Genomic DNA, 24126 nt, shown 5'->3' with positions numbered 1-24126 from the left:
TTGAAAGTAAAGAATAATAAGTAAATAAACAAAGTTCAGTTAAATTGAGATGGGATCCGAAATTTTTCTTGACTATATTGCATCTAAGAAATAAACTCTACGGTTCTTGATTTAAAGATTCAAAAGTAGAATAGATCTAATCATGGAATATATTTTATGAACACATGAACTCAACTTCTAAGAATTCATCGTGCCTATTACGTCTACAACGAATTAAATACTAAAGCAATCCATGTATCAGTAGACATAAACCATTAAAGAACTATCTACAAAATAAATATGCAAGAATCCAGAACATATCAATAGATATAAATCATTTAGAACAAAAGTTTAGAGTTTACTTCAAAAAAGCAATAAATCAAAGGTTCATCCATCACCCTTCCCCAAGAAAATCAGCTCTTCATGAATTTGAGACTCCTCTTCGTGATTTCGTTGTAATGCAACCTTTTTTACCTCAGAACAGCAAGTTCCACAAGTATATATAGGGTTTAAGGACTTAAAACTCTAGAAAACACGGCTTAGCCATGTTTGCATGCATTTTTCCAACTTTACCCTCAAGTACCAACGTCAGCATAAAGTTTGGGAGGCTCCTTAGATTGCATCTGATCTTCAAATTTCACATTCTTAAGGCATTGGAAATCCCTGAAAGTTTAGTTTCCAACAAAATTTGAATCATCTCAATTGGACTTCTGTAGCTTCCGAAATCATCAAAATACTACACAAAGGTCCAATCTGTCAGGGCCCAGGCTGGCAGTTTCGGAAAATCTAATTTTGCAACCTCATTACTTTCTCTCCGGAGCTCCAATTGACCTGATTCCTGATGTATATGAAATCTCAACATGTCTACTTCATCTCCACCAAATTTGATTTCATTTGTACTGCAATGGAGTATTCAATCTCCTTAACTCCATTCGGGATGCCGAAGATGGAAGGTTAACTGTGACCCAAACGGATCGCTGATGTGGCTCCCTTTCATCTGTGGATCCTCTCGGCCTAATGAATCTAGGCCACTGGTTGCTCCCTAACCTGTGTTTCTAAGGAAGAATCCATGGACTCTCCCTTGGATTGTTGATTTGTCCCTTGCTATGTACTGCTGGCCGTTGACTTGTCTCCCCATTGGCTGTGGCTTGGATGCGGGCTGATAGTTGTTCTATGCGGCCGAACTTAGTCCTGCTAATGCACATTTTAGCTTTGATTTAGGATCACTTGCACCCAAAAAAAATATAATATTAATTCAGCGATATTATCGTTATCTTGTTAGTAATAATACTAATTTAAGTGGTATGTAGATCGCACTTTTGTGCTCACATCACTCCTCAGTAGAGACTGCCCTGATCAGAACTGCATTCTCCCCCTCAAAGACTTTGGCAGAAGGCGGCGGCAATGCAGGCTGGCCCTTCCTGTCTGGCTGGTCTGTTCACCTAGACCTGAAAAACTGCTCTAACACCTGCTTAATAGCCATCGGATCCTCTATCATCTGGCCATCTGAATATCTAATGCTCCTGATTCTGTTCCTCTTCCTCCTAATGATAGTGGACTGATGAAAAAGCTTGGTGTTTCTATCCCCTTCCCTGATCCACTGGACTCGGAACTTCTATCTCCATAATGTTTTTTGTTGGTGAAAGAGAGAGCCATGGGTAGATAGATAAGATCTCAGCTCCTCCAACTCTACTGAAGACAACCCACCTCCCTGCACCTCCTGAGATTGCAGCCTGGAGATAGCCTTCTCTGTCTCCTCCACCCTCCTGAAGATGTTGCCCACCTCTTTCCTGTTCCACCGCCGCTTGGTTGTCTCTAGTTTGCAAGAAACTCTGTACATGGCATTTCTCCGAACCAGTACCCGCCAAGCCTCATGAACAACCTCCCAAGAGCAGGGGTAAGACAACCAAATCTTTTCGAATCTAAATGGAGATCGAAAAGGAGTAGTGAACGAGGTACTAACTAATATCGGGCAATGATCCGAGGCGATCCGAGGTAGATGACTCATCTGGTAGTTTGGATAGCACTGCACCCAACCTCCAATGGCGAAGACTCTGTCAATCCACTCCCAGAACCTAGCCCGCCCCTGCCGGTATATGCACCAAGTGAACCGGAGGCCATCGAACCCAAGATCCACCAAACCATTGGTTGAGATGAAGTCTTGGAACTCTCTGACCTCCCATTTGTTGGAGAAGGTCTCCCCTCCATCTTCTCTTGCGGGCCATCGATGCAGTTGAAGTCCCCTGCTACCAGTAATGGATGACCCAACTGACTGATTCTAACAATCTCCTCCCACAGACACCTCCTCTCCCTATACTCCGTACTGGCGTATACAACAGCAAGAACCCATGGCTTGGCCGTGCCATCCGAGTTCACTATCACGATCTGTTGGTCACAAACATTGAAAATGTCCAACTCCCCACACCCAAGTCTTCAAGCTGCAATGATACCTTTCGACAGGCTGCGGGACTCCACTGCATAGAAACCCCACGACCTAGGAAGGGCTCATTCCTCTTGGTGAGTTGCCTGTGCCTTCCTTAGATGGAGTGTGCCAACCCCCTGGTTGTGGCCCCAGCCTGCCCCTGGTCACCACCCCAGGCACCTGTGTCCTCCCAGTCGGCGTAGAGACCCCCTTCCCCATAGAACTGCAGGCTTCCTTATCTTGGAGAGCAGCCGTACCACCCACCCCTTAAAGCCCCCGACAAACACCCTGCTGCTACGACGACCAAGTTTAACTATATCGCGCTACCGCTAGGGCCTGTCTCCGCACGCCAGTCGACGTATAGTGCCAACCATGGGGGTGCACAAATATGGACCGCACCTCACCTCCTCCACTAGGACGGAACTCCAGCCACTGCGATCCACCAAAGGGACACCAAGGGAGATGAACCCCACATCCAGTCGTGGATATGCTCTGAAATTTTGTAGGAGAAAAGTTGCGGATGTGCTCGATGCCACCCTCTGCCAAGAGACCCTCACCCATCTCTCCTCCTACCACCTCGACCACCTCCTCCTCGATCCGCATCCTCCTCATCTGCCCCATTAATGGCCGCACCGGTTGCCCTTCCCCTCTTCCTCGACGACCCCAGCTACCAGTTCCACAAGATTGTTCTACCAACGAGTCGCCGTCTTGTTTGCTCGACACCCTGGTCCATGCATATATGTTAGTTACACCCAAACCTCGATCCAATGGCCCGAAGCTCATCATCGCGATGTTTTAGATCCTTGTTAATCGAGAGTTCCGCCCATCTCCTCACGACTTGCAATTTTCTCCCTTCATCACTTGCTGGGGCCAATGATTGCAAGAATAGATGAGGAGGCAGGTGGATTGGACGATGAAGAAGAGAAGGAGTCAGGGAGGGGGAGGTTAGTCCTGGTGATGACGATGGTGAGGTTGCCGGCGCTCACAAAGCGGCCGGACAAGTAGTGGGCAATGTTGAGGAGGGGGATGAGGGTGTTTTTGGGTGAAAAATGGCAAGTACTCTGGTGCCCAAACAACCAGTTCGAATGCCCCAAAAAGGTTGATGGTACGGTCCCTACTCCCTATGCACAAAGTAGAACTTTGTGAGAATGTATGTAAACGACATTTTCCAAGGATGATATGCAAATTTAAGTTTGACAGAGCTGTACATACAAGAAACCTTTAAAGCTATTATATCCGAACCGGTCCGGCAGGCTACATGCCGAGGCTAACTCGAGCTTACCAGGGATAAAGATGGAAGTATATGTACTATTTTTACAAAATATGGGGATTTATGTTCAAGAATGCATTATATTCTTTTTTTTTTTTTCTTTTTTGATGAATAATGCATTATATTCTTTACAAACTAGTTTAAGATTAAGAATGCAAGTGTCGAGGCTCGCTCAAATTTATCACCATCATATATAATTTTTACAGTGATAGTGCTTCTTGTATACGTAATAATACGTAAGCTGATCCCGGCCTCCCGGTTCGCCTACTAGTTCAACTTTATCATCCACTAACATGAAAAGCTAATTTACAAATATCACAAAAATTGAGGGGTCTAGATGTATTCGTGCGCGTATGAAAGTCTCGGAACTCGAGCGCCGAGAGTAGCTCAAATTCGCAACGGATGCTAAAAAGTAGGGGCGCAAATGGGTCGGATCGGATCGGATTCTAGGTGACCCCGATCCGATCTGGTTTTTTGTTCGGATCCTAATTTTAGACCCAGATCCGATCTGGTTGAAGATCGGGTCGGGTCCGAGTCGAGTCCGGATCCGAGTCGGATCGGGTTCGGATCCGAATCGAATCCAATTTTTTTGTATTTTTGGAAAAGAATTTGGATAAATCTAATTTGGTCATATCATAATTATGAGGTGCTGGGTGACCCATGACTTGAAAGACTTGCAATTGATCTCCAGCTAGAACAGATGACCCCGACTTACTAACTAAGTCGGTCCACAAGCCAAATTTCATATCACACTATTTTTTGTCCATATGACTGATTGGACGGAACTTGGTGTCTCCCAGCTTCCCTCTCACGAGGGCAAAAAAAAATCCCAGACCTTCTTCAAAATCCAATTCCTTTGCAGAAAACTGGCACATGACCCATATTCAGTTCGACGCTCCCTCACTTCCTTCCTGTAAAAGTTAAAAAAAAACAGAAACCAAAAAATCGAAGAAAAAAAAAAAAAAGAAAAGAAAAGCCAGCTACGGAGACACCAGAGGTACCAACAGTGTAATAGACCGAGAGAGAGGATCCTGACGGACCAATAGTGCCACGACCCACATAAAAAAAAAAGAAAAAAAACTCTCTTTTGCTTTTTTTCCTTCTCTCTTTCTCTCTTCGGGTCCATTCGGATCGGATCTGGTCCGTTCGATAAACCCAGATCCGTTCCAGAAAATGATTTGGGTCCAATTTTAGAATCCGACCCGGATCTGCGGGTCGGGTCGGGTCTACGCGGGTCGGGCCGGATCGGGTCTCGGATCAACCTGACCCATTTGCAGCCTTACCAAAAAGGAACCTAACATAAAAGTCTCACAACGTTTAGGGACTTACCTGTAATAATGTACGAATACGAGAAGTTTCGTCAGTGCCGAGAGCTGTACAAAATGTATGAGAAGCCGTTTTACATATAACCCCTTTTCAATATCGATATTAGAAAACTGTTGATCGTGGCGCTGGAAGGCAGTGTTCGATCCCGTCTCTTTATGTCGCCTTTCAGGACGAGTCGGTGGGAAGAGAGGAGAGAGAGGAGATGGGGAGAGCCACGACATCGGAGCGATACGAGGAGCTAGGGTTAGCGGAGGCCCTCTCGCGGCCCTACGACTACCCCACGGCGTGCCGCGAGCTCGGCCTCATCCTTCGACTCGCCTACGCGAAGCTCCCAAAGGGCCTCCAGTCCCTCGTCTTTCGCGACACCCTCTCCGCCTTCCGCCGCCTCCCGCAGTGAGCCCCCCCCCTCCGTCTTCTCTTCTTAATTTTGCTTCAATTTCTGATTCGTAATCGTCGTTTCTTGTCTCCGAATCCCTTATTCGCCTTGGCCCTCTTTTGGAGCCAGATATCCTTGTTATTGTGATTCATCTTTTAATATTATTACCGGCCTCTCTAATCAAATTATTAGTCGGTCTCTTTTTATTTCGATAGATCTGCAGCGCTTTGGTTCTCTCTTTTTAGAGTATCTTCTTCGGATGTTTCTGTCTGTGCAATTTATGGGTTCCCCAAGGAATTTTATGCACGCTTCTGCTTGGGGGTTTCTTTTGGAATTGCTAAGTTGCGATCTGTTCTTATGACCAATTTGAAAGAAGATTTTTTCTACTTTTTGATGTTTTCCCTTTTCTACCAATATCATATGTTGACTGTGTCCTTTACTGTTACTATGGCTTGTTATTGATTTATGTTGACGGGGTTAGTATGTGAATTATTGAATGGGTCTTTAAAAAGTTACGCATAATTTGATCTATGATTCTGTACCTTTTTGGGGAACAAAAATGTACCGAAACGTGAAGATAAAAGGTGAATGTTGGAGCACATGAAACGAGGTGCTCTGCAGACCTATATCATAGTTCTTAGACATTTCGACCTTACAAGGATTTACTATTGTAGGTAATTACTTGCTTGGACTGTAAAGTTTAAACTAAAAGCGTTTCTCCATTCTATTGGACAATCTTTAGCAAAAGGAAATAAAGGAGATAAAAGCTTGGATCGTATATAATGAACATTTCATTGCTTCACTTGGTATTATCTCAAAAATAAAATGTACAATTTCAGTATTGTATTACCATTATTCCTAATGATATAACCGTGACATCCATCCTTTTATTCTTGATCCAGTGTCGTACTTACATTTAAATCAACATTTAATATATATTCCTTTTTTTCTTTCAAAAACTAATTTGTTGGAAACTGTTGCATCTTCTTATAACAAGGCCCTATATGCTAAACAGTTATAATTGAACTTGATATATTTGAATTAAGAATATCTCATGGATGGAGTTAATTTTCTTTTTTTGTTGGCTTAATGTTTCTTTAATATTTCTTCACGCGGTAGCCTGACCAAAGAATAATCTGGAATGCATTAGAGTCTTGTTACAGGTCAGACTTTCAAAAAATTTTATGTGATGCTCCATCAGTTGGTTTTACATCTACTCTCTTATAGTTGATTTATGTTCTCGAGTACTAGGTCCATATTATTAATGCGCCAAGCTGTTTTTTATTATCAATTATTATATATCTGTGATAAGGATTTGCGATGGATTGGATCCTTACAGAGCAAATGGCTTCCTAATACTGCAGAGTGCAAACAGGTTATGGAATTTCATCAGCAAACATCCTTCTTCAGGCAGCAGAAGTCGTGTTGCCCAAGCAGAAAAAGGCACTAGCTGTTTCAGAGTTCAAGCATGCTGCGGTTGCACACAAGAGGCACTCCAGAGCTCATGAAGATGGAGGTACTAACTAGACAATGCATGTGCAAAAAAAATCTCATGCCTTGCAGACTCTTTAATTTATTTCAATTTATCAGTTTTTGAATACTCAAAATGCCTGTAACACCTAGACTCAAGGCAGCTTCATGCTGAACTGCCTGTCTGAGTATACATTTATTCCACTGACCCAGTAAAAGGTGCCTTCTGTGGTTCAGGGCAAGCAGTCATCATATAGTCAGAAATAATAATAACATCTTACCATTACATAGCAATTACATTTATGTTTAAGTACAAATCATCTGGCTATGATAGCCTTGGCAACTGCCTTATGCTTCTTGATCCCCCAAAAAACAGAGAAAAAGAAAAAGAATCTCTAGGATTTAAGTAGTCTAGTTACCATTGAGCACACATCACATTAGTGTCAAGTCAAGGTTTGCTTATTTCTTCCCCATATTTGTTTTATTACTCCAGAGTTTTGGTTTCACAGAAAAAATATTAAGCATGATTTTGATTAACCAAGCCATCATGGAAATTTCTCACAAAGTTACAATGGCATAAGCTTTATAGTTAGATGTAGAAAGGAGTTGGGATAAAGTCGGGTCTGGCTATATATGGAAATGGCAATGGATAAAGTACCTGTAAAATTTGACCTATTTGTACCCAAACCCGTTTAAAATTCTACTATCTGAACCTATTCCAAATCCGATTAAAAACTTGCCCAAAAATTCCAAACCTGTCCCATTGAAAAAGAGCAAATGATTGGGTACCCGAACTTGACTGATTAATCTTTATTCGGATCGAGTTATTTGGGCCGGGTCGGGTACCCAATCTAGAATTACCCAAAAAAAAATAGAGGGGGGGGGGATACTATCAAGTAAAAATGGGTATAAATAATTTGGCAAACGGTCTAAAGATAAATGAGTTTTGTAGCTTAGTAGTAAAGGCACAAGTTAGATGTCCTTGAGGTTTGGGGTTTTGGGTTCCCTCACAATACATATATTTTATAAAATTTAATAAAAAATAATATTATATATAATCGGTTTTGGGTAGCGGGTACCCAAGGGAAACCTAACGGGTTTGAATTTTAAATCCCAAGCCCATCCCAAACCCTATAGGGTTTCACTTCTAAACCCTATAGGGTTAACTAGGGTTCAGGACTGATCGGATGCCCGAAAAAACCTGCCTAGCTGCCATCCCTAGCTATATATTGTTAGACCTAAACCGCATATGTAGGGCACAGGTCCAAACTCAATCAACAAGCCTTCATCCATATCTGGTAGTTAATCTGATAATAATTGGGTATCAGGTAATTAATGAATATTTGTTGCACAAAACAAAATACCTCGAGCTTAGCTCAGATATGCTTGTCTTGTTGCTCCTTTTTTTTTCCTAATTTTAGTTTGAATTCTCATGTAAGTTTTAGGCATGCTTTTGATCAGATTAGCTATAGGAAATTCAAGATTTTAGTGGTGTCAGCCTACTGGCTACAGTGGCAAATAGTCAGAGTTAGGCTTATATTTATGTAGTTAAGAAAAAAGAAAAGTTCTGTCGGTAGTGAATTTTCAATTTTGTTATCTGACATTTGGATGGAAACTTTCCTCTTCAGGTTCAATGCAATTACCACATGATGTGCTTGTCCACATCTTCAGTTTTCTGGACATGCGATCTTTAGTAACAGCCAGTTCAGTATGCTGGTAGTCTATTTTTTACCTGTATCTATTAGCAGATTGGTTTTTCACTTCAAGTTGATAACATGTTTCATCTTCTATTAGAAGGGCATGGAATTCTGCTGCAAGTGATGATACATTATGGCAGTTGCAGTATTCCCTTCTGTTTGGAGAGTATGACATCAGCCACCTGCGGACTGGCAAACTAGTTCAAGTCAAGGATATGGTTTTCCATCAAGGCATAGAACGTGTGGATGCAATGACCAATCTCAACTGGAAGGAAGCTTATAGAAGAAAATATATAGGTATGCGTCTTTTGGCTTATAAGATTTTAAGTAAGAGTGCTTGTAGCAGCTTTTTTTTTTTTGCTAAAACGGGCAATTCATACTACTCGGGTACGAACACACCCAACAGAATCTGCATACAAAAGGTCCCGGAATGCTCCGGGCACGTCATCCCCACCAACCCAAAGGGTGCCTCCTGAGTGGCTCGCAACATACGCCGCCACCCAGTCTGCCGCCCCATTCGCCTCATGATATACATGCATAACCTGAAGGGAAAACCCCTCACTCACCATCAACCATATATCACGGAGTAAAGGGTGAACTCCTCCATCACTATGAGGGCCCTCCCGGATCCAACTAATCACGGTGGCTGAGTCACCCTCCAGGAGGATAGAGCTCGCCTGAAGTACCTGTCGCGCATACTGTAATCCCATCCAAGCCGCCCGCAGCTCTGCCCCTGGGACCGAGGTATCGAAGATCTGACAACCCCCTGCTACCACCATGTTGGAGCCTGGGCCCCTAATAACAAAACCTGCTCCTCCTCTCCTGCCTCCATCCAAGACTGAGCCGTCAAAATTGACCTTGAGGAAGCTTGGGGGTGGGGGCTCCCAGGTGAAAAACACCGTGTGAGTGGCTGCCGAAGCAGAATGGGGGTCCCAGATGTCCCTAGCTGTCAAAGGTCTATGATGCAGATCTACAGAAAGAAACTCTACTGCCTGAGCCCGAGCCCGCTCCATCACAAATCGTGGGGACAGGCTAGGCCTACCAAAAACACGGGCGTTCCTGGCCATCCATACCTGGTAAGCTGTGCAGGACGCCCTAATAGCCACAGACCTCATCTGGGTGGAGATGGAACAACGCCGGATCTCCTCCAAAAAACTATCCCTCCGTCTCCAGACCGCCTCCGGAATCCCTGATAACCTTCAAGTCCCCCTCGCCCAGATACACTGGAATAGTACATGATCCACTGACTCATCTGCCTCACAATACTGGCACAAAGGAGGAATGCTAACTCCCCGACGGCTCAACTCCAAGCTCGTCGGCAGACGATCCCATGCTACGTTCCAGAGGAATAGTGCCACCCTCTGGTGTAGCCCGAACCTCCATATCCAGCCACAGTCCCTACCCAGGTCTGACTTCTGCTGAAGAACCCGAGCGACCTCACCAACCCTGACTCTGGCCCTACAAGTGGTGCTCCAAACCCTAACATCTGGACCTCCCGATCCCGGGATGGGGAGGGCTCGAATCCGCTCTGCTAAGTGCTCTCCGAAGAACTGGCCCAACCTGTCGACATCCCACTCTGCCTCCCCAGGCATAAGGAGGTCATGCACTTGGAGCCCCACAGGCCCCTCATCACTGATCATCGTCGGCCACAGCCTCAGCGGAAGTGCATCCACCCAAGGGTCCTCCATCACATCAATGCTCCGTCCATCGCCAATCAGCCACCTAGTATGTGCCAGTGCAATAGGTATATATCTCCCAACCTCACGCCATATGAAAGATGCCCTCCGGCCACCCACCACCTGCCCAGCTGAGCCTGGCCGACCATATCTCGCTCTCATGACCTGACACCAGAAACCATGTGGCTCCAAAACAGTCTGCACTGCACGTCGCGCCAGGAGCGCCTCCCGCCTCGCCAATAGAGACTGCACCCCCAAACCACCCTCCCTCAGAGGAAGGCATACTCTCTCCCAGGCCACCAAGTGTACCCCATGGCCCCCCCAGAGGAGCCCCACAGGAAACTACGCATAAGCCGCTCTATACCCACCAGCACCGTCTTCGGCACACTAGTATGGGCCATAGTATAGACAGGCATGGAACAGAGAACTGACCTAACGAGCGTCAACCTGCCCATCATAGAAAGTGACGAGGCTCTCCAACCCTCGAGCCTGCTCTGCACCCTCTGTATCAAAGTAGAGCACTCCGCCATCCTCAGCCTCCTCCCTGTGATGGGGACACCAAGGTAGTCCAGTGCCCCCTCCTGCTCCCGCATCTCCAATATCGCCCTGATCTCCCGTCTGACCCTCCGCTCCGTGCTCGGACTGAAGTGTATGGATGATTTTTGGTGATTGATTCTCTGCCCAGACGCCGTACAATACTCCGTCAACACCCTCTGGATGGCTCGCGCATCCCTCACCCTCGCCCTAGCCAGAAGCAGGCAATCATCTGCAAAAAATAAGTGAGAAATAGGGCGGGCACCCGGGGCTGGACTGTAAGCAGCCAACACCCGGTCCTCGCAGGCTACATGTAAAGCACGGGACAGTACATCAGCGCAGATGATGAATAGGTATGGGGACAAAGGACAGCCCTGACGAAGCCCCATAGTAGCTCGAAAGAAGGGCGAAGGCGTACCATTGACCAAGATGGAGAATCTAGGCCCCTGCACACAGCCAAGAACCCAGTCAATCCAGATCTGATGGAAGCCAAAACTCTCCAGTGCCCGTCTGAGAAACTCCCATCGGATCCGGTCATAAGCACGCTCCATGTCCAGCTTTACTGCCATCAAACATCGCCTCCTCGAAGCTCGCTGTAAGTCTCCCATCATCTCCTGAGCTAGCAAAATATTGTCTGATATACTCCTCCCAACCACAAACGCACCCTGCTCCTGACTAATAATAGTAGGCAACAGAGCCTTCATCCTCCCAACCATAAGCCTCGCCACAATTTTATACACTGTGGTACACAAACTAATAGGCCTGTAATGACCGGGCTCCGACGCATCCCGTCGCTTCGGAACCAAGGTAATGTAAGTAGCCTGCCAGTCATCTGTCATCACTGCCCTACTGAAGTATAGCTGCACAGCCTCCACCACTGATCTCTGAATAATACTCCAATATCTCTGAAAGAAAAAGGGTGGAAAACCATCCGGTCCTGGGGCCTTGTCCCCTGCTAATGCCCAAACTGCCTCCTGCACTTCTGTATCTAAAACCGGCTGAATCAATGCTTCATTATCAGCCTCCTCAATTCTGACTGCCGGCCTGGGGAGCTGACCCCGCACATAAGTCCCCTCTACCTCCGTCCATCTGGATCTGAAAAAGTCGACCATCACCTGTCGCACTGCCGAGTCCTCCTCCACTTGCTGGCTCGTCCCAACTCTCAATGATCGTATCATGTTCCTTTGCCTCCTGATGATCGTCGATCGATGAAAGAAACTAGTGTTTCGGTCCCCCTCCTTAACCCACTGCGCCCTCGACTTCTGCCTCCAAAAAATCTCATGCTGATGCAGTAACGAGTGATGAGAGGCCAAGTGACGACGCAGCTCTGCCATCTCCTCCTCCTCAAGCTCTCCATCTCGATCCTCCCTCCCCTGGAGCTCCGCAATCAACCCCTCTACCTCCTCTAGTCTCCTGAATATATTGCCCACTACCTCCCGGTTCCATCTGCGCAGGCGTCGCTTAGTAAGCTCCAATCTACGCGATACCCTCTGCATAGCATCTCCCTGCACTGGCATGCCCCATGCCCTCCTAACTACTTCCCAGGATTGGGGGTATGACAACCACAGCTTCTCAAATCGGAATGGGCTATGGTGGCTAGAGCTCACTGCTGTAGAAATCAAAAGAGGACAATGATCTGAGGCGATCCGAGCAAGGTGACTGACCTGGTATGATGGGAATCGCTGAATCCAGTCTGGAGATGCCAACGCCCTATCCAGCCGCTCCCATACTCTCGCTCGTCCAAGCTGGTTGTTACACCAAGTAAATCGCGGCCCAGAAAAGCCAAGGTCCACGAGGCCGGTATCATCCAGGAACTCCGGAACTCCTCTATCTCCAGAGTCGGAGTAGGCCCTACCACCACGTTTCTCATTGGAGCTAAGAATGCAGTTGAAATCACCCACCACCATAGTCGGGATCCCCTGAGTCAACAAACGGGCCAGCTCGCCCCAAAGGACTCTCCTCGTCCGGTAATCAGTGCTGGCATAGACCCCACACAGGACCCACGGAGCTTTATTTGGTTCCGAGATGACCATCACAACCTGCTGAGTGCAATTGCGAAAGACATCTACAGAGGCCACTCCCCGCTTCCACAACAACAAAATACCTCCAGACAAGCCCTGGGATTCTACTACAAAGGAATCCCAATCAAAAGCTAAGCGCCGCTGCACCCGACGCATTCCTTCTCCAGATACCCGTGTTTCACAAAGAAAACAAATATCGGGGCAATGAAGCTGCACAAATCTCCTGAAGGACGACAAAAATGAAGGCTTGGCCGCCCCCCTACAATTCCAAGCTAAAATCTTCATATAACACAGTGGGATAAGTGTTTGCCCTGTCTGCGTGGGCTTCTCTTTCCCTGTTCATGAGGCTTAACCTCCTCACCCAACTCCCCACCTTCCTGGATCGCCGCCCGCAGCAAATCAGCCACCTTGCCATGATCCTGGATGGGAGAAGAGGACCCCTGCCCCGTGCCCCCTAGAGTGCTTCTCATCACCACCACCGTAGAAGAGGATGGGGAGAGCCTTACCGGAGCTGCCAGAGGTCTGAGAGTCCCATCCCCGTCCTCCATCTTCAGCTTCCCCTTGTTTTTCTGACACGGCGTGGGCACCACCTCCCTTTGTGAAGCTTTAGCCGAACTCAGCTCCTTCCGGTGGTGCAGGCCCTCCAGCACTTCCTTGGCCGGAACCTTGCTGCCCTCTCCGGCCACACCCTCGCGCCGAGCTGGGGTCTCACCTGCCACTGCCGTTCCGCTCGCCGTGGGCGCTCCGTCCTCCGCTCGCATAGTCCCAGCCGTTCCGGCAGCAGGTGGAGCACCGCCCAACGTCGGTCGACTAGGGGGTCTCACCGGCGGCAGGGAGGCACTCCGGAAGTGCCTCCGACCATCCTCCCTCCGGCGTAGGCACGGGTCATCGAAAGAGGACGTTGAGACCGATCGAGGCAAATGAGTCGACTCAGCCCTACCAACTCCCACAGCCCCCTTCCGCTTGGCTGGGCTTCTGGCCCTTTTCAATGGGCTTGGGCCCTGCCCATGGGCCAGCCCAGTAGCAACATCTAGGCCCTTTATCCCGTGGCCCGACCCATCAGTGAGAGGCAGGCCTGGGCTTGGCTTGGCCCGTCCCGAGTCGGATCCACCCTGCTGGCCAAGAGAAGTGGTCGAACCCAACCCCTTGATGATTTCCGGTTCAGACCCCAGAACCCCACCAGTTTGGGTCATCTCCGCGTCCGACACCCGTGCTTCCGTCTCCTTCGTCTCCGGCGACCTCCTCCTGGCCAGCTTAGAAGGCTTTTGCCAGCCTTCCGTGTCCGTGGGCGACAGAGGGAGATTCGGCGCAGCGATAGGAGACCTCGGCCCCAGATCAGAGGGAGGATCCTGCACCGGAGTTGTTTGAGCGACCTTCGCCACCGAGGCCTTCTTCATCGGCTTGTTCGCCTTCGGCCGCCATATCTTAGTTGTTGTCAGCCACGGGCCGAAGGGACGCCGACTCCCCAACTCATCACCCTCCTTCACCTCAGATGACAGCCCCTGGGGGGGCTCCTCCATCCCAGTCCGTTGGGAGCTCTGTTCTCCCTGTTCTCCAGCCGTCGCCGGGGCCGTGGGAGGAAAGGGGCAATCCCCCTCCCCGTGCCCCAACCGAGCACAATTGTAGCAAAAACCAGGCAGGTTTTCATAACGGAAAACCTGCCAGTGTAGGTCGGATCCTACCTGGATGAACGTCCCCGGCCTGAACGGCATCCCCGCATCCACCTCGATCTTGACACGGGCAAACCCGAGTTTCCGGCCCTGGTCGGTGACCTTGTCCAGCGCCAAAGGTCGTCCAGCCTTCGCCGCGATACCCCAGATCAGCTCCCTCGTCCAATACTCCATCGGTAAGCTTGGTAGCCGAAGCCAAACTACCGTACGGCACAGCTTGTTGGTCCCCGGAACAAAGTTCGGCCGCCATCGCTCCATGGTCAGGAGCTGACCTGCCACCAACCAGGGACCGCCTTCCATGGCCGCCTCCCGATCCTTCTCACTCCGGAATCGAAACGCAAAGGTCTCGTCCGCCAGCATGAACTCCTCGACATCGTAGTCGAGTTTCCCCGCAGCTCGCAGCTCCCGACTGATCCATTCCACGGGTACGCGACGACCCAAGCTCCCCATGATCACCGCAGTATCACGCCACGCTGCCCGGGCCACCTCCATCTTCTCCGGCGAGATCTCCACCACATCCGTGTACCGTCGCTTCAAAACTTCGAGCTCCGCCGTCGTGATTTGGTGATTGGTCCAGGTCGATGCCCTCGACGAGCCCTTTACCACATTCGCCCACGTCCGGCCCATCTCCGGCGCCTTCGGGTGGGTTTCCTCCCCTTTGTTACCCGAGCTTGTCTCCTTCTTCTCCAGCTCCACAGGGCCCTTCGTTGCCATCTTCTACAGTGCCCTAACCGGACGCCGTGAACCCCCTTCACTTCTCGCGCACCAACCGTTTGGGAACAGTCCCCACCCACCGCACGAGAATTGACGCACCTAGGCACACATCCCGAGTCACTCTCTCTCTCTCCTCACTCTCCTCTCTCTCCTCTTTTTTTCTTTCGCTGACCTTTTGGTTGTTTCACCCTCCTTGTAGCAGCTTTTGACATGAAACTTTTAATGTATGCAGACACAACCATCTATATGGTATCCTTATGATATTGAAGGCACCATTGCTTACATGGCTATGAATGCTGTAATGATAAAAAAAAAAAATCAACATCAACTTTTAGGTGCAAACATACAACATGGAAAGCATGCAAAGATTGCATTAAATCATAGAAATTTTATATGGGAACAACAGACAAGGAGAAATGTTGATTGTTTGAGTTTGTTGATTGCTTTTACCACATTTGTTAAACATGCATTTTGTAAAACCATCTATTTTGGAGGCGATTTTTTTTTTTTTTTTTGCTAATTGCCTTGTATTTATGTACTTTAGCATCAGAATCTTTAAATTGCAGGCCATGCAGGATTCCTTTCCCATGCTCATCTATGTATGGTCTGAATAAATTTTTAGTCGTATCACATTCCGATCTTTACTTTTTTTGCAATAACTTTTAATATAATTTAGCATTTAGACTTCAGATTTTGTAACAGAATGTGATCCCTTGGAAATATCCTGGTGATTCTGTGCTCCACTCTAATTTTCGATATGATCACTATATTTTTCTTTACTCCTACATGAAGCTTTGCCCCTGCATTTCTTCCAGTTATGTCATTAATGGATTTATTAATGTCACATGTCAAATTAGTTTTCTTGAAAGTCATTTGAAATTCCCATGATGATGATTAAGAACTAGATATTGACCTTCTGATAAATGCACTTGTCTAAAATGAAAAGCAAATGAGTATTGCGTCAAAACATATTTCATACTGTAATGAAGGACTGGGACAAATGGTCAACATGTTTGCCTGCTAACTGTCTTCTCATCTTGTATATGGCATGTACTTTTGTAGAAAGTTCTTTCTTGAAGTTAATTGTTATGTCTGCATTCTAGTGGCAGAATTTTTAGTTAGCAGAATTTCACATCGGCAGCTCCGTATCTTTTGTCCTACAGTTTACTTACTGTTGGTCGGTATTACAATTGGATTTTGGATTCTGTTTGATGATGTCATAATATATATATATATATATATATATATATATATATATATATATATATATATATATATATATATATATATATATATATATGTTTATACTTGGGTTTTTGTTTCCTGAAAATGCAGTCCAGTTATGTTGCTGTAGGTCACTGTAAAAGCCCTCAACTCCCAATTAATATTTTGCCTCAAAGTTCAGAAAAAGTTTATAAATTTTCCTTTTTTTAGTTGTGCTTTTGTATGTCCTTCAAATTCTTGAACTTAAGCATTTGGATTTCGCTGCATTTTGTAAAGTATTAACTTTAAAGTATTATTTTAGTTCATTGACTATAATTGTTTTTTTTTATTTTATTTTAACCTGCATTTCCCCTGTGCTTCTCTGTTGCTTTACCCTGTTATCATGAATTACATTGAAAGATTGAAATATGGAAAGAAACACCATGTCTCAATTATATATTTCTTTACTGCACATATCTTTTAGCTCTCTTTGCTGAAAAATGGTGGCGTTTCATGCAAGTCTTTTTCTCTCTCAGCTATCCTCAACTTCCTCCACCAATCTTCTTCTATGTCAAGGTTCTCATTTTAGATAAATCAAGACTGGTAATTTTATTGCAGGTAATTCATCATTGAGATTCACCTCAAATAGAGCATTATGCGTACATTGCGATTCAATTATTTGGCTCAGCCACATGACTTGCGCCAGGCCACACCATTGTCATAAGCTTGAGAATCAGAGAGTAAAAATAAGACTCCTATCACCTAATAAGGTAATGTCTTTTAATTTTTAACTCCTTGCATTTAATACAGACATCTTATAGAAACAGTTTGTTTTCCCAAGAAATTTTGCCAAGGATGATTGAACTTTTTTCACATTAAGAGTCCTTCAGGATTGTCTTTGCCATGCAAGCAGAGCTGCTGACAACTCTAAATAAGTGTGATGTATAGCTTTCTTTAGGAAAAATTATTATCAAGTGATATAATTAAATCAAAAGTAGATACAAAGATAACTGACCAGTGTTTTTTTCTTTAAAAAAAATATCCCCCTGTATCTTTTTCTAGGATGAAAACATGAAGTAGCTCAATTTGTAGTTTAGAAAACTGTACACTTAGTCACTTGACTGCACCGCATGTTGTTTTAAATTTGATAACTTGTTAGTTATCTGCATGTTTTGAGGTCAACGAATCTCATTCAGTTTCAGATTATCAGTTTGAATTGTTATCTGCATTTTTCATCAGGTTGTGAATTATCTAGTGGGAGAGACTGAATTAACATTGTCATCGTCTGACGAAAGTGATAGTAGTGATACTGATGAATTGTCGAACCATGGACAGCGGCTTCTGAAGTTATGGGCCTATCCGAAGCTTACAAGCACCAGCTAAAACGTGCCTTGTAGAATGTTTAATTTTGGAGGCCTCCCCGCCTCTGCAGTGTGGGCAGCCTGAAAATGTTCATCGTGTCACTTCTAAGAGTGCAGGCCAGTTATGGAAGATCGGTATATGACATGATTTGGAATCCATGAACAGTGGGAAATGTGAAGGTACTTAAGCGTTATTAAACCATCATCTTCCATGATCATATTATCGAATTGGAAGTGATTCGCGATTGTACTTCAAATATGGTTGTATTTATTCAACACTTATATTTTGCTTGCCATATCTATGTACATAGTCATACAGTTTGAAAGTCTGAACCTCAATCCGGTTTTAGCAGTAAACCAAGGTCTTTCAGACAGTAGAGTAATCTGTAGGAAACATCAGCTTCTGTTATCAGAGATCTATGCCCTTCAACTTTAGCTGTTGCCTGAGACGGCCAGCCAAATGGTGGCTGATGGAGAGCAGTTCAAGTTGCAAAATGAAATATATCATGCTCGAATTGTGAATGGGACAACATGGTCCAAAGTCATTGTGCTCTGATCTTTTTTGCCTTTAAATTGTGTATTCGTGTAATTATTTTGAAGAATTTGGTTGTACAGATCAGAGGAACACCACACACATTTAGATACAGGAGCTGCATTCAAAGCCCATATCCTGGTCAATGAGGATACAAACTGTGATTGGGTTAAATCCTGATTGGTAACAGCAAGTGTATCTCTCTCTATGCAAGCTCCTCATTCACAATTCATATTACTTCGGTTGCTGTTCGTTTGCATGGTTCAGAAAATGAAACAATCAGTACTCGTTTGCATGCTTCAGAAAATAAAACGATTTCTGCAATCATAAACTTGAAGGCGCAGACACATGCTTGCTACTTTCATGAAAGTCTCAAATTGCTCATGGTTCCAACATGAAGAAGAAATCACTTAAGTTTATGTTAACGTTTGGTTGTCTCTGCATTTGGCAAGCTGGTAATTTTGTAACATATGATCAATATATTTAATTTACTAAAAAAATTAGAAGGCAAGCTGTCCCCACAGACCGGTCTTTCTTTCTAAAAAATTTCTTCTGTGGCTATCAACGGGAAAATTTCAATCTTTTCCAGCATTGTGCAGTTTCAAATGGTGGGGGTGCCGTGGTTTTAAGACCCTGTGGATGATTTCGATGGAAAATGCACCCGTAGAATCACGACACGATTACGGCAAGACCTGCTGCTGGAAGGTTGGGTCAATTTCAAGAATATTCCTGTGCCTTAAAGCAACATGATCAATCGCCAGAGGAAGGTGAATGGCAGGGCGGTCGGCAAACTCTTCTAGTGATTACCATGAATTTACTATACTGAAAGCAATTTCAAAATTGAGGTCGGGTCTGATCAAGCTTAGCTTGAAATTTAATTTCAAGCATGAAATGCTTGCCAGAGCTTGGTTTGTTTACTATTATTTCAAGCTCAATTCGTGCCTAATTTCAAACCAAGCTGAACATAAGCTTAAGTGAGCCTAGTAAATCCTTTATCAAGCTAGAAATTAATAACTCAAGTCCAGCTTGAACCAAGCTCCGTACATGCATGAATTAAAACTTGATTTCAAGCATAGTTAATCTAAATTAACAACTAATAGACTCAAATATTAAAATATTTGAAGATTTTTTTAAAAAAGAAAACTAAAAATACTATGCTGTTTTACAAAGAAAAATCAAGCCTTACAAAAGCAGAACTAAATTTCAATCAGGCTAGCCGAGCCCAAGCCAAGGCCGACCCAAATAACCTTGGGCCTAATTCACCCAGAGCTAGTCCGGATCCATCTGCAAACCTATATTTCATTTTCGGAGTTAATACAGCGGTTCAGCGCCGCGTTTAGACTAAAGACACTAATCTATTCTCCAAGCAACTAGAAAATATTCTGGATAATTTGCAAACTTAAGCAATATAATTTCAATAAATTTAAAAAAAAATAAAAATCGGCATCTCGAAAAATTCTGGAGGGTAAAAGAGATGCGTGGGGGAGAGAGAAATAGATTGCAATGTAGCCGTGGGTTCAGACGCCATGAAAAACCTAAAAATCGTTCATGCGCCTACGAAACGGCCAAGTTTCCTCTGCGAAGGGAATGATATGATCGTTAGAGATCGTTAGAGAGATCTCAACTATGGAGATTCACCCCCTCTGCTGGGGCCTTCGCTTTCCCTAATCTACTCCATACTTTTACTCAATACTTTATTTCCTATTTCTTGCTGTGTGAAATCAAAATCTGAGAACAGATGGATCGAAGGACTGAAACTCTGAAAAGTACTTCAAATCCGGCGATCCGACATCACTTCGTTTCCTGTCCGAAGGCAAACTTGGATGAGATCGCACTGTTCCAAAGCGATCCCTCCATAGGTCCTTCGTTTTAGAGATTGAAATCGGACAAAAAAAAAAAACCAAAAAGGAATAAGAAAGACAAGGTAGATTGGATGCTCGGGGAATACGAACCAGATAAAATTATAGGATATCATATCGCCGAAACGATCACGAGATTAATTCCTCTTCATCGCATCCCATAAGAAACTTTAGGGGAAGGGGATTTCGGGTGTCGGGAACGAAACCTAAGCCGATGGCCGCCGCCGTTGTGATCATCGGCTGGGTTAGGGCACCCAGGGCCTTTTATAGATGAGTCGACGGAGATGAATGGAACTTTTTCTTGATGGACGGCTATGATCTACTGATTGATTAAGATCCGGACATCAACGGGCATTCGAAATCGGATCAGCCAAATGAGGGCCTGCTTCTGGGATTGGCCTAAAAGTAAAAATAAAATAAATTTTTGAACAATTGATAATAAAAATAATCTGAAAATGGTTTCAGTTAAGAAAAATATATAATGATGCCTCCTCTATCTTTTTCGATTCTAAAAAAATTTCAAACAGTTCTTTCTAATTTTTTAAATTATTTTAAACTGATCCTACTGTTCATCTGCATTGTTTTTATCATAGTGTCGCATAAAATTGTATTGTAACTAAAATACCTCGATCGTATTATCATAGTGTAGCATAAAATTATATTGTAACCAGAATAATTCCTTCGTATTTTTATATTGTAGCATAAAATTGTATCGTAACTAAAATATCCCCATGACATTAGTTATTTGTTAGATGAAGTCGTGATAGAGATCCTAAAAAACTCTTGGTATATGACCTACAGTTAAGGATTATCAACTACATATCTCAAAGCACTCTGAACATATTTATTCATATGCTTGCAGAGATTCTAAAACATCCGTAGTATATAGGCATAGTTAATGATCATCCAGTACATAGATCTTAAAGCACTCCTTGCAACTTTATTTATCCATATGCATGGATCTTAAAGACCTATAATATATGGCACATAGTTAAGAATCACCCATCGTGCAAATCTCAAAGTACTTTGAACCCCTCCATTCATCTACATGCACGGTTCTCAAAGCATCCTTACTATATGACATATGGTCAAGGATTACCCACCATGCAAAATTCAAAGCATACGAACCCCTTCATTCATCTACCTACATAGATATCAAAACACCTTTAGTATATGATTCATATGCAAGGATCACTCGTCGCTCATATGTCGAAGCACTCGAACTGCTTGATTCATCCGCTTGCATAGATCTTAAAGTACTATTAGTATATGGCCTATAGTTAAAGATTACTTATCGTACATATCTCAAAGCACTCTAAAACCCTTCATTTATCTGCACTTTGGAAGGGGTGAGGATACTTTGGTCATATGCAACAATAGACTTGCTTTTTGCTGGTTGGGAAGTTGAATAATTAGTCTGGAACAGTTTGGAAACTAGAAAGATTCGTTTGAAACTTCCAAAGTTGAGAGGGTATCTCTAGGACAAGTTCTAAGTTAAGGGAGTGTTCCTATAATTTTCTCCAAAAAAAAAAATGCCAAACCATTTTAACAAAGTCCACTCTTGCTCAATCCTCTCAAAGATCTTAATATTTCTAATAACATAATTGGATCTTTTAATCAGTAGATTGATTTGTTTTTCTCTCTCTTCAACAAAAAGAAAAAATATCGAATCATTTCTTCTAGGGGTGTCCAGTGCAGAGAGTCGCTCAACATGTCGGAAGATCATTCACAGAAGAAAAGTCATAAATTTTATGAACAAAGTTCAGCATAAAGGCGTATAAAAATACAAAGTTCAGCATGATATTATTTCATTTTTCAAGTTGTGTCGTCTCCCTAAACGAGACGTGTGGTCACCTCGCCACGTTTTCCTTTTTCCGGATGGATGTTGACCAAGCCACGTTTAATTCAGAGGGAAGCAAAAAAAAAAAAAAAGGTTTTATTTTTTTGGGATTTGCTCCGATGCATTCTAAAATTATATATGAAATAAAATTTTAAATTTTGTTTTCCATCCACTGAATGATGAATGGTACCATCGAGGTGGTAGCACAACTGAAAGAGAGCTTTGTTTCCACAGGAGTGATCCAGATTCGAAATGCGTAGACGTTAATTAAATGCGGTCCTGTGGTGCTGGGGTAATGTACTCATATGCGGGTTCGCCTATGCTGGTAGGGAGGGTATGAGAAACTTTTTATCTGTATTGAACATTTTCTGGTGGAAGGAGGCGTAGTGGGGGCTGCTACCGGGGTGGAGTTAATTCCCCTCCCCACTTTTGCCAAAAAAAAAGATAAAATAAAAAATAATGAATGGTGATTTTCTCCCAATACAACCTATTATAACGAGTAGCAAAATATCTAAGAACATGTGCAGATAATTTGATAATTTGGGTAGTTTTTGTTAACAATATATCACCTAACTAAGCAAATAAATCTAATAATTATAATTAATAAAATTCTTTAAAAAATAATATATATATATTATTCGGTATCAAAATAAATCTATTTTATCACAAAAGAAATCTATTCTAGCACAAAATAAATCTATTCATTTAATAAATTCAAATCGTAAAATTGCAAATCCTACGGATCCACTAATATTATTTAAAATAAAAATAAGAGAAAATAGCCTAATTGAAGGCAGGTCGAAGCGCGTAGACGCTGTCCCAAAGAAGTGTTTGCCTCCACATACGGGTCTTCCGGTAATCCTTCTCAGAGATACGACGACCCTAAACTTCCTCTTCGGTACGTCTCGAAAGAAGCCAAATCGAACCCGATCGGACTTACAGATTCAGCGAAGAACAAAATAAAAAGAATAAAATAAACTGAATATAATTGCAAAAATAAAAATCAGAAGTGGCTAAGAGGAAGGACTTTTCTTCAGTTTTTTTGATATTTTTCTCTAATTTTTCGTGTCTAGAATAAGATAAAATATGGGGTATTTATAGAGGTATTTGAGCAAGGACATTTTGGTCTTCTTGCGAAGGCGCGAACGCACCCATGATGATTTCGCAAACGCCCCAGCGGGCGTTTCTCTAAATTCAAACGCGCACGCGGCCGAGTCTCGGGCCACGTGCGCACTTAAATTTTTCCAATAATTCTTCACAAAAATTTAAATAACTTTTAAATCAAAATAAAATATTGGATATCTTATATTATGTAATAGGTGTAGGTACTTTTCGGTTTGAACCTTCACTTAGTGACAATTGATTACATCTGTGGAGCCAAGGTGGTCTTAACCTTGAACCTCAGTCCATCGCTCAGATTAAATCAATAGCACACATAATATAGTCCGATCTGGGTTTTAAGCGGGTTGCGCTAATATGGTCATACGCAGGTATCTTTTATGTGCTTTTTAGGAAATCACCCATTTTCCATAACCGCGGCTTCACGACTGCACATATAGGAGAGTCCTAATAAAGGAAGTTAGCAAGGAAGCTCCTACCTCTTGGGTCTCGAATTCATTAAGAGTTTTACAAACCAACTCATCCTACCGCTTGCTTTTATGAGCACTAGCACCATAGGAATGAGGAAAACATAAAACAGTGCTCCTCTTAGTTACACTCCGGTTTGTTTCTACCCATTAAACCTTTTGAGGTTGGATTCCCATCATGGTTATCTATCTTTATGGGCTAAGCCCCATCCCCTCGATGACTCTAGAACTACTGTTCTAGACAAACCTTTTGTAAGCTGATCAGCCAAATTATTTTTTGATTTTACAAAATTCAAAGCAATAATGTTATTTTTCAATTTATATCTTAATGATTTATGATGCACTTTTAAGTATCTATTTATTTTTACATTGGCATTTTCTTGCCCTGGGATTATAAATCCCTCTGATTGGTCCATATAAATTTCTTTATTTAAATCTCTATTTAGAAAAGTTGTTTTCACATCTATCTGATGAATCACTAATCTATGGATGGAGGCTAATGCTATCAGGACCCTAATAGTAGTAATCCTAGCTACAGGTGCATAGACATCAAAAAAATCTACCTCGGGTCTCTGAGTAAAACTCATGGC

The 24126-nt window shown here is 43.8% G+C and overlaps 1 protein-coding gene and 1 non-coding gene across 2 annotated transcripts; one reads left to right on the top strand and one right to left on the bottom strand.

Moving 5' to 3' along the window:
• The first annotated feature begins 5107 nt into the window (after positions 1 to 5107).
• LOC103722236 (F-box family protein) lies at positions 5108 to 18810 on the top strand. The gene is made up of 6 exons (XM_008812712.4): positions 5108 to 5390; positions 6738 to 6889; positions 8472 to 8559; positions 8641 to 8837; positions 16977 to 17128; positions 17598 to 18810. The coding sequence occupies exons 1-6, from the start codon at positions 5200 to 5202 to the stop codon at positions 17739 to 17741; spliced, it is 924 nt and encodes a 307-aa protein (XP_008810934.2). The 5' UTR covers positions 5108 to 5199; the 3' UTR covers positions 17742 to 18810.
• A 940-nt stretch (positions 18811 to 19750) lies between these two features.
• LOC113463755 (small nucleolar RNA snoR145) lies at positions 19751 to 19912 on the bottom strand. The gene has a single exon (XR_003388555.2). It is a non-coding gene; the product is annotated as a small nucleolar RNA snoR145 (small nucleolar RNA).
• Between the last annotated feature and the right edge of the window lie 4214 nt (positions 19913 to 24126).

This window comes from Phoenix dactylifera, chromosome 1, assembly GCF_051530095.1.
Source record: "Phoenix dactylifera cultivar Ajwa chromosome 1, Ajwa_hap1_PhDact_Kaust_v1.1, whole genome shotgun sequence".
Lineage (NCBI taxonomy): Eukaryota > Viridiplantae > Streptophyta > Magnoliopsida > Arecales > Arecaceae > Phoenix > Phoenix dactylifera.
Note: the sequence above shows the minus strand (reverse complement) of the source record. Positions and strands in the feature narration are given on the sequence as shown.

Excerpts from the sequence above, each read along its gene's own strand:
- LOC103722236 (XM_008812712.4), top strand. The coding sequence starts at position 5,200 with ATGGGGAGAGCCACGACATCGGAGCGATACGAGGAGCTAGGGTTAGCG. Across the intron at positions 5,391-6,737 it reads GCCTTCCGCCGCCTCCCGCA|AGTGCAAACAGGTTATGGAA; the intron begins GTGAGCCCCCCC and ends CTAATACTGCAG. Across the intron at positions 8,838-16,976 it reads TTATAGAAGAAAATATATAG|GTAATTCATCATTGAGATTC; the intron begins GTATGCGTCTTT and ends ATTTTATTGCAG.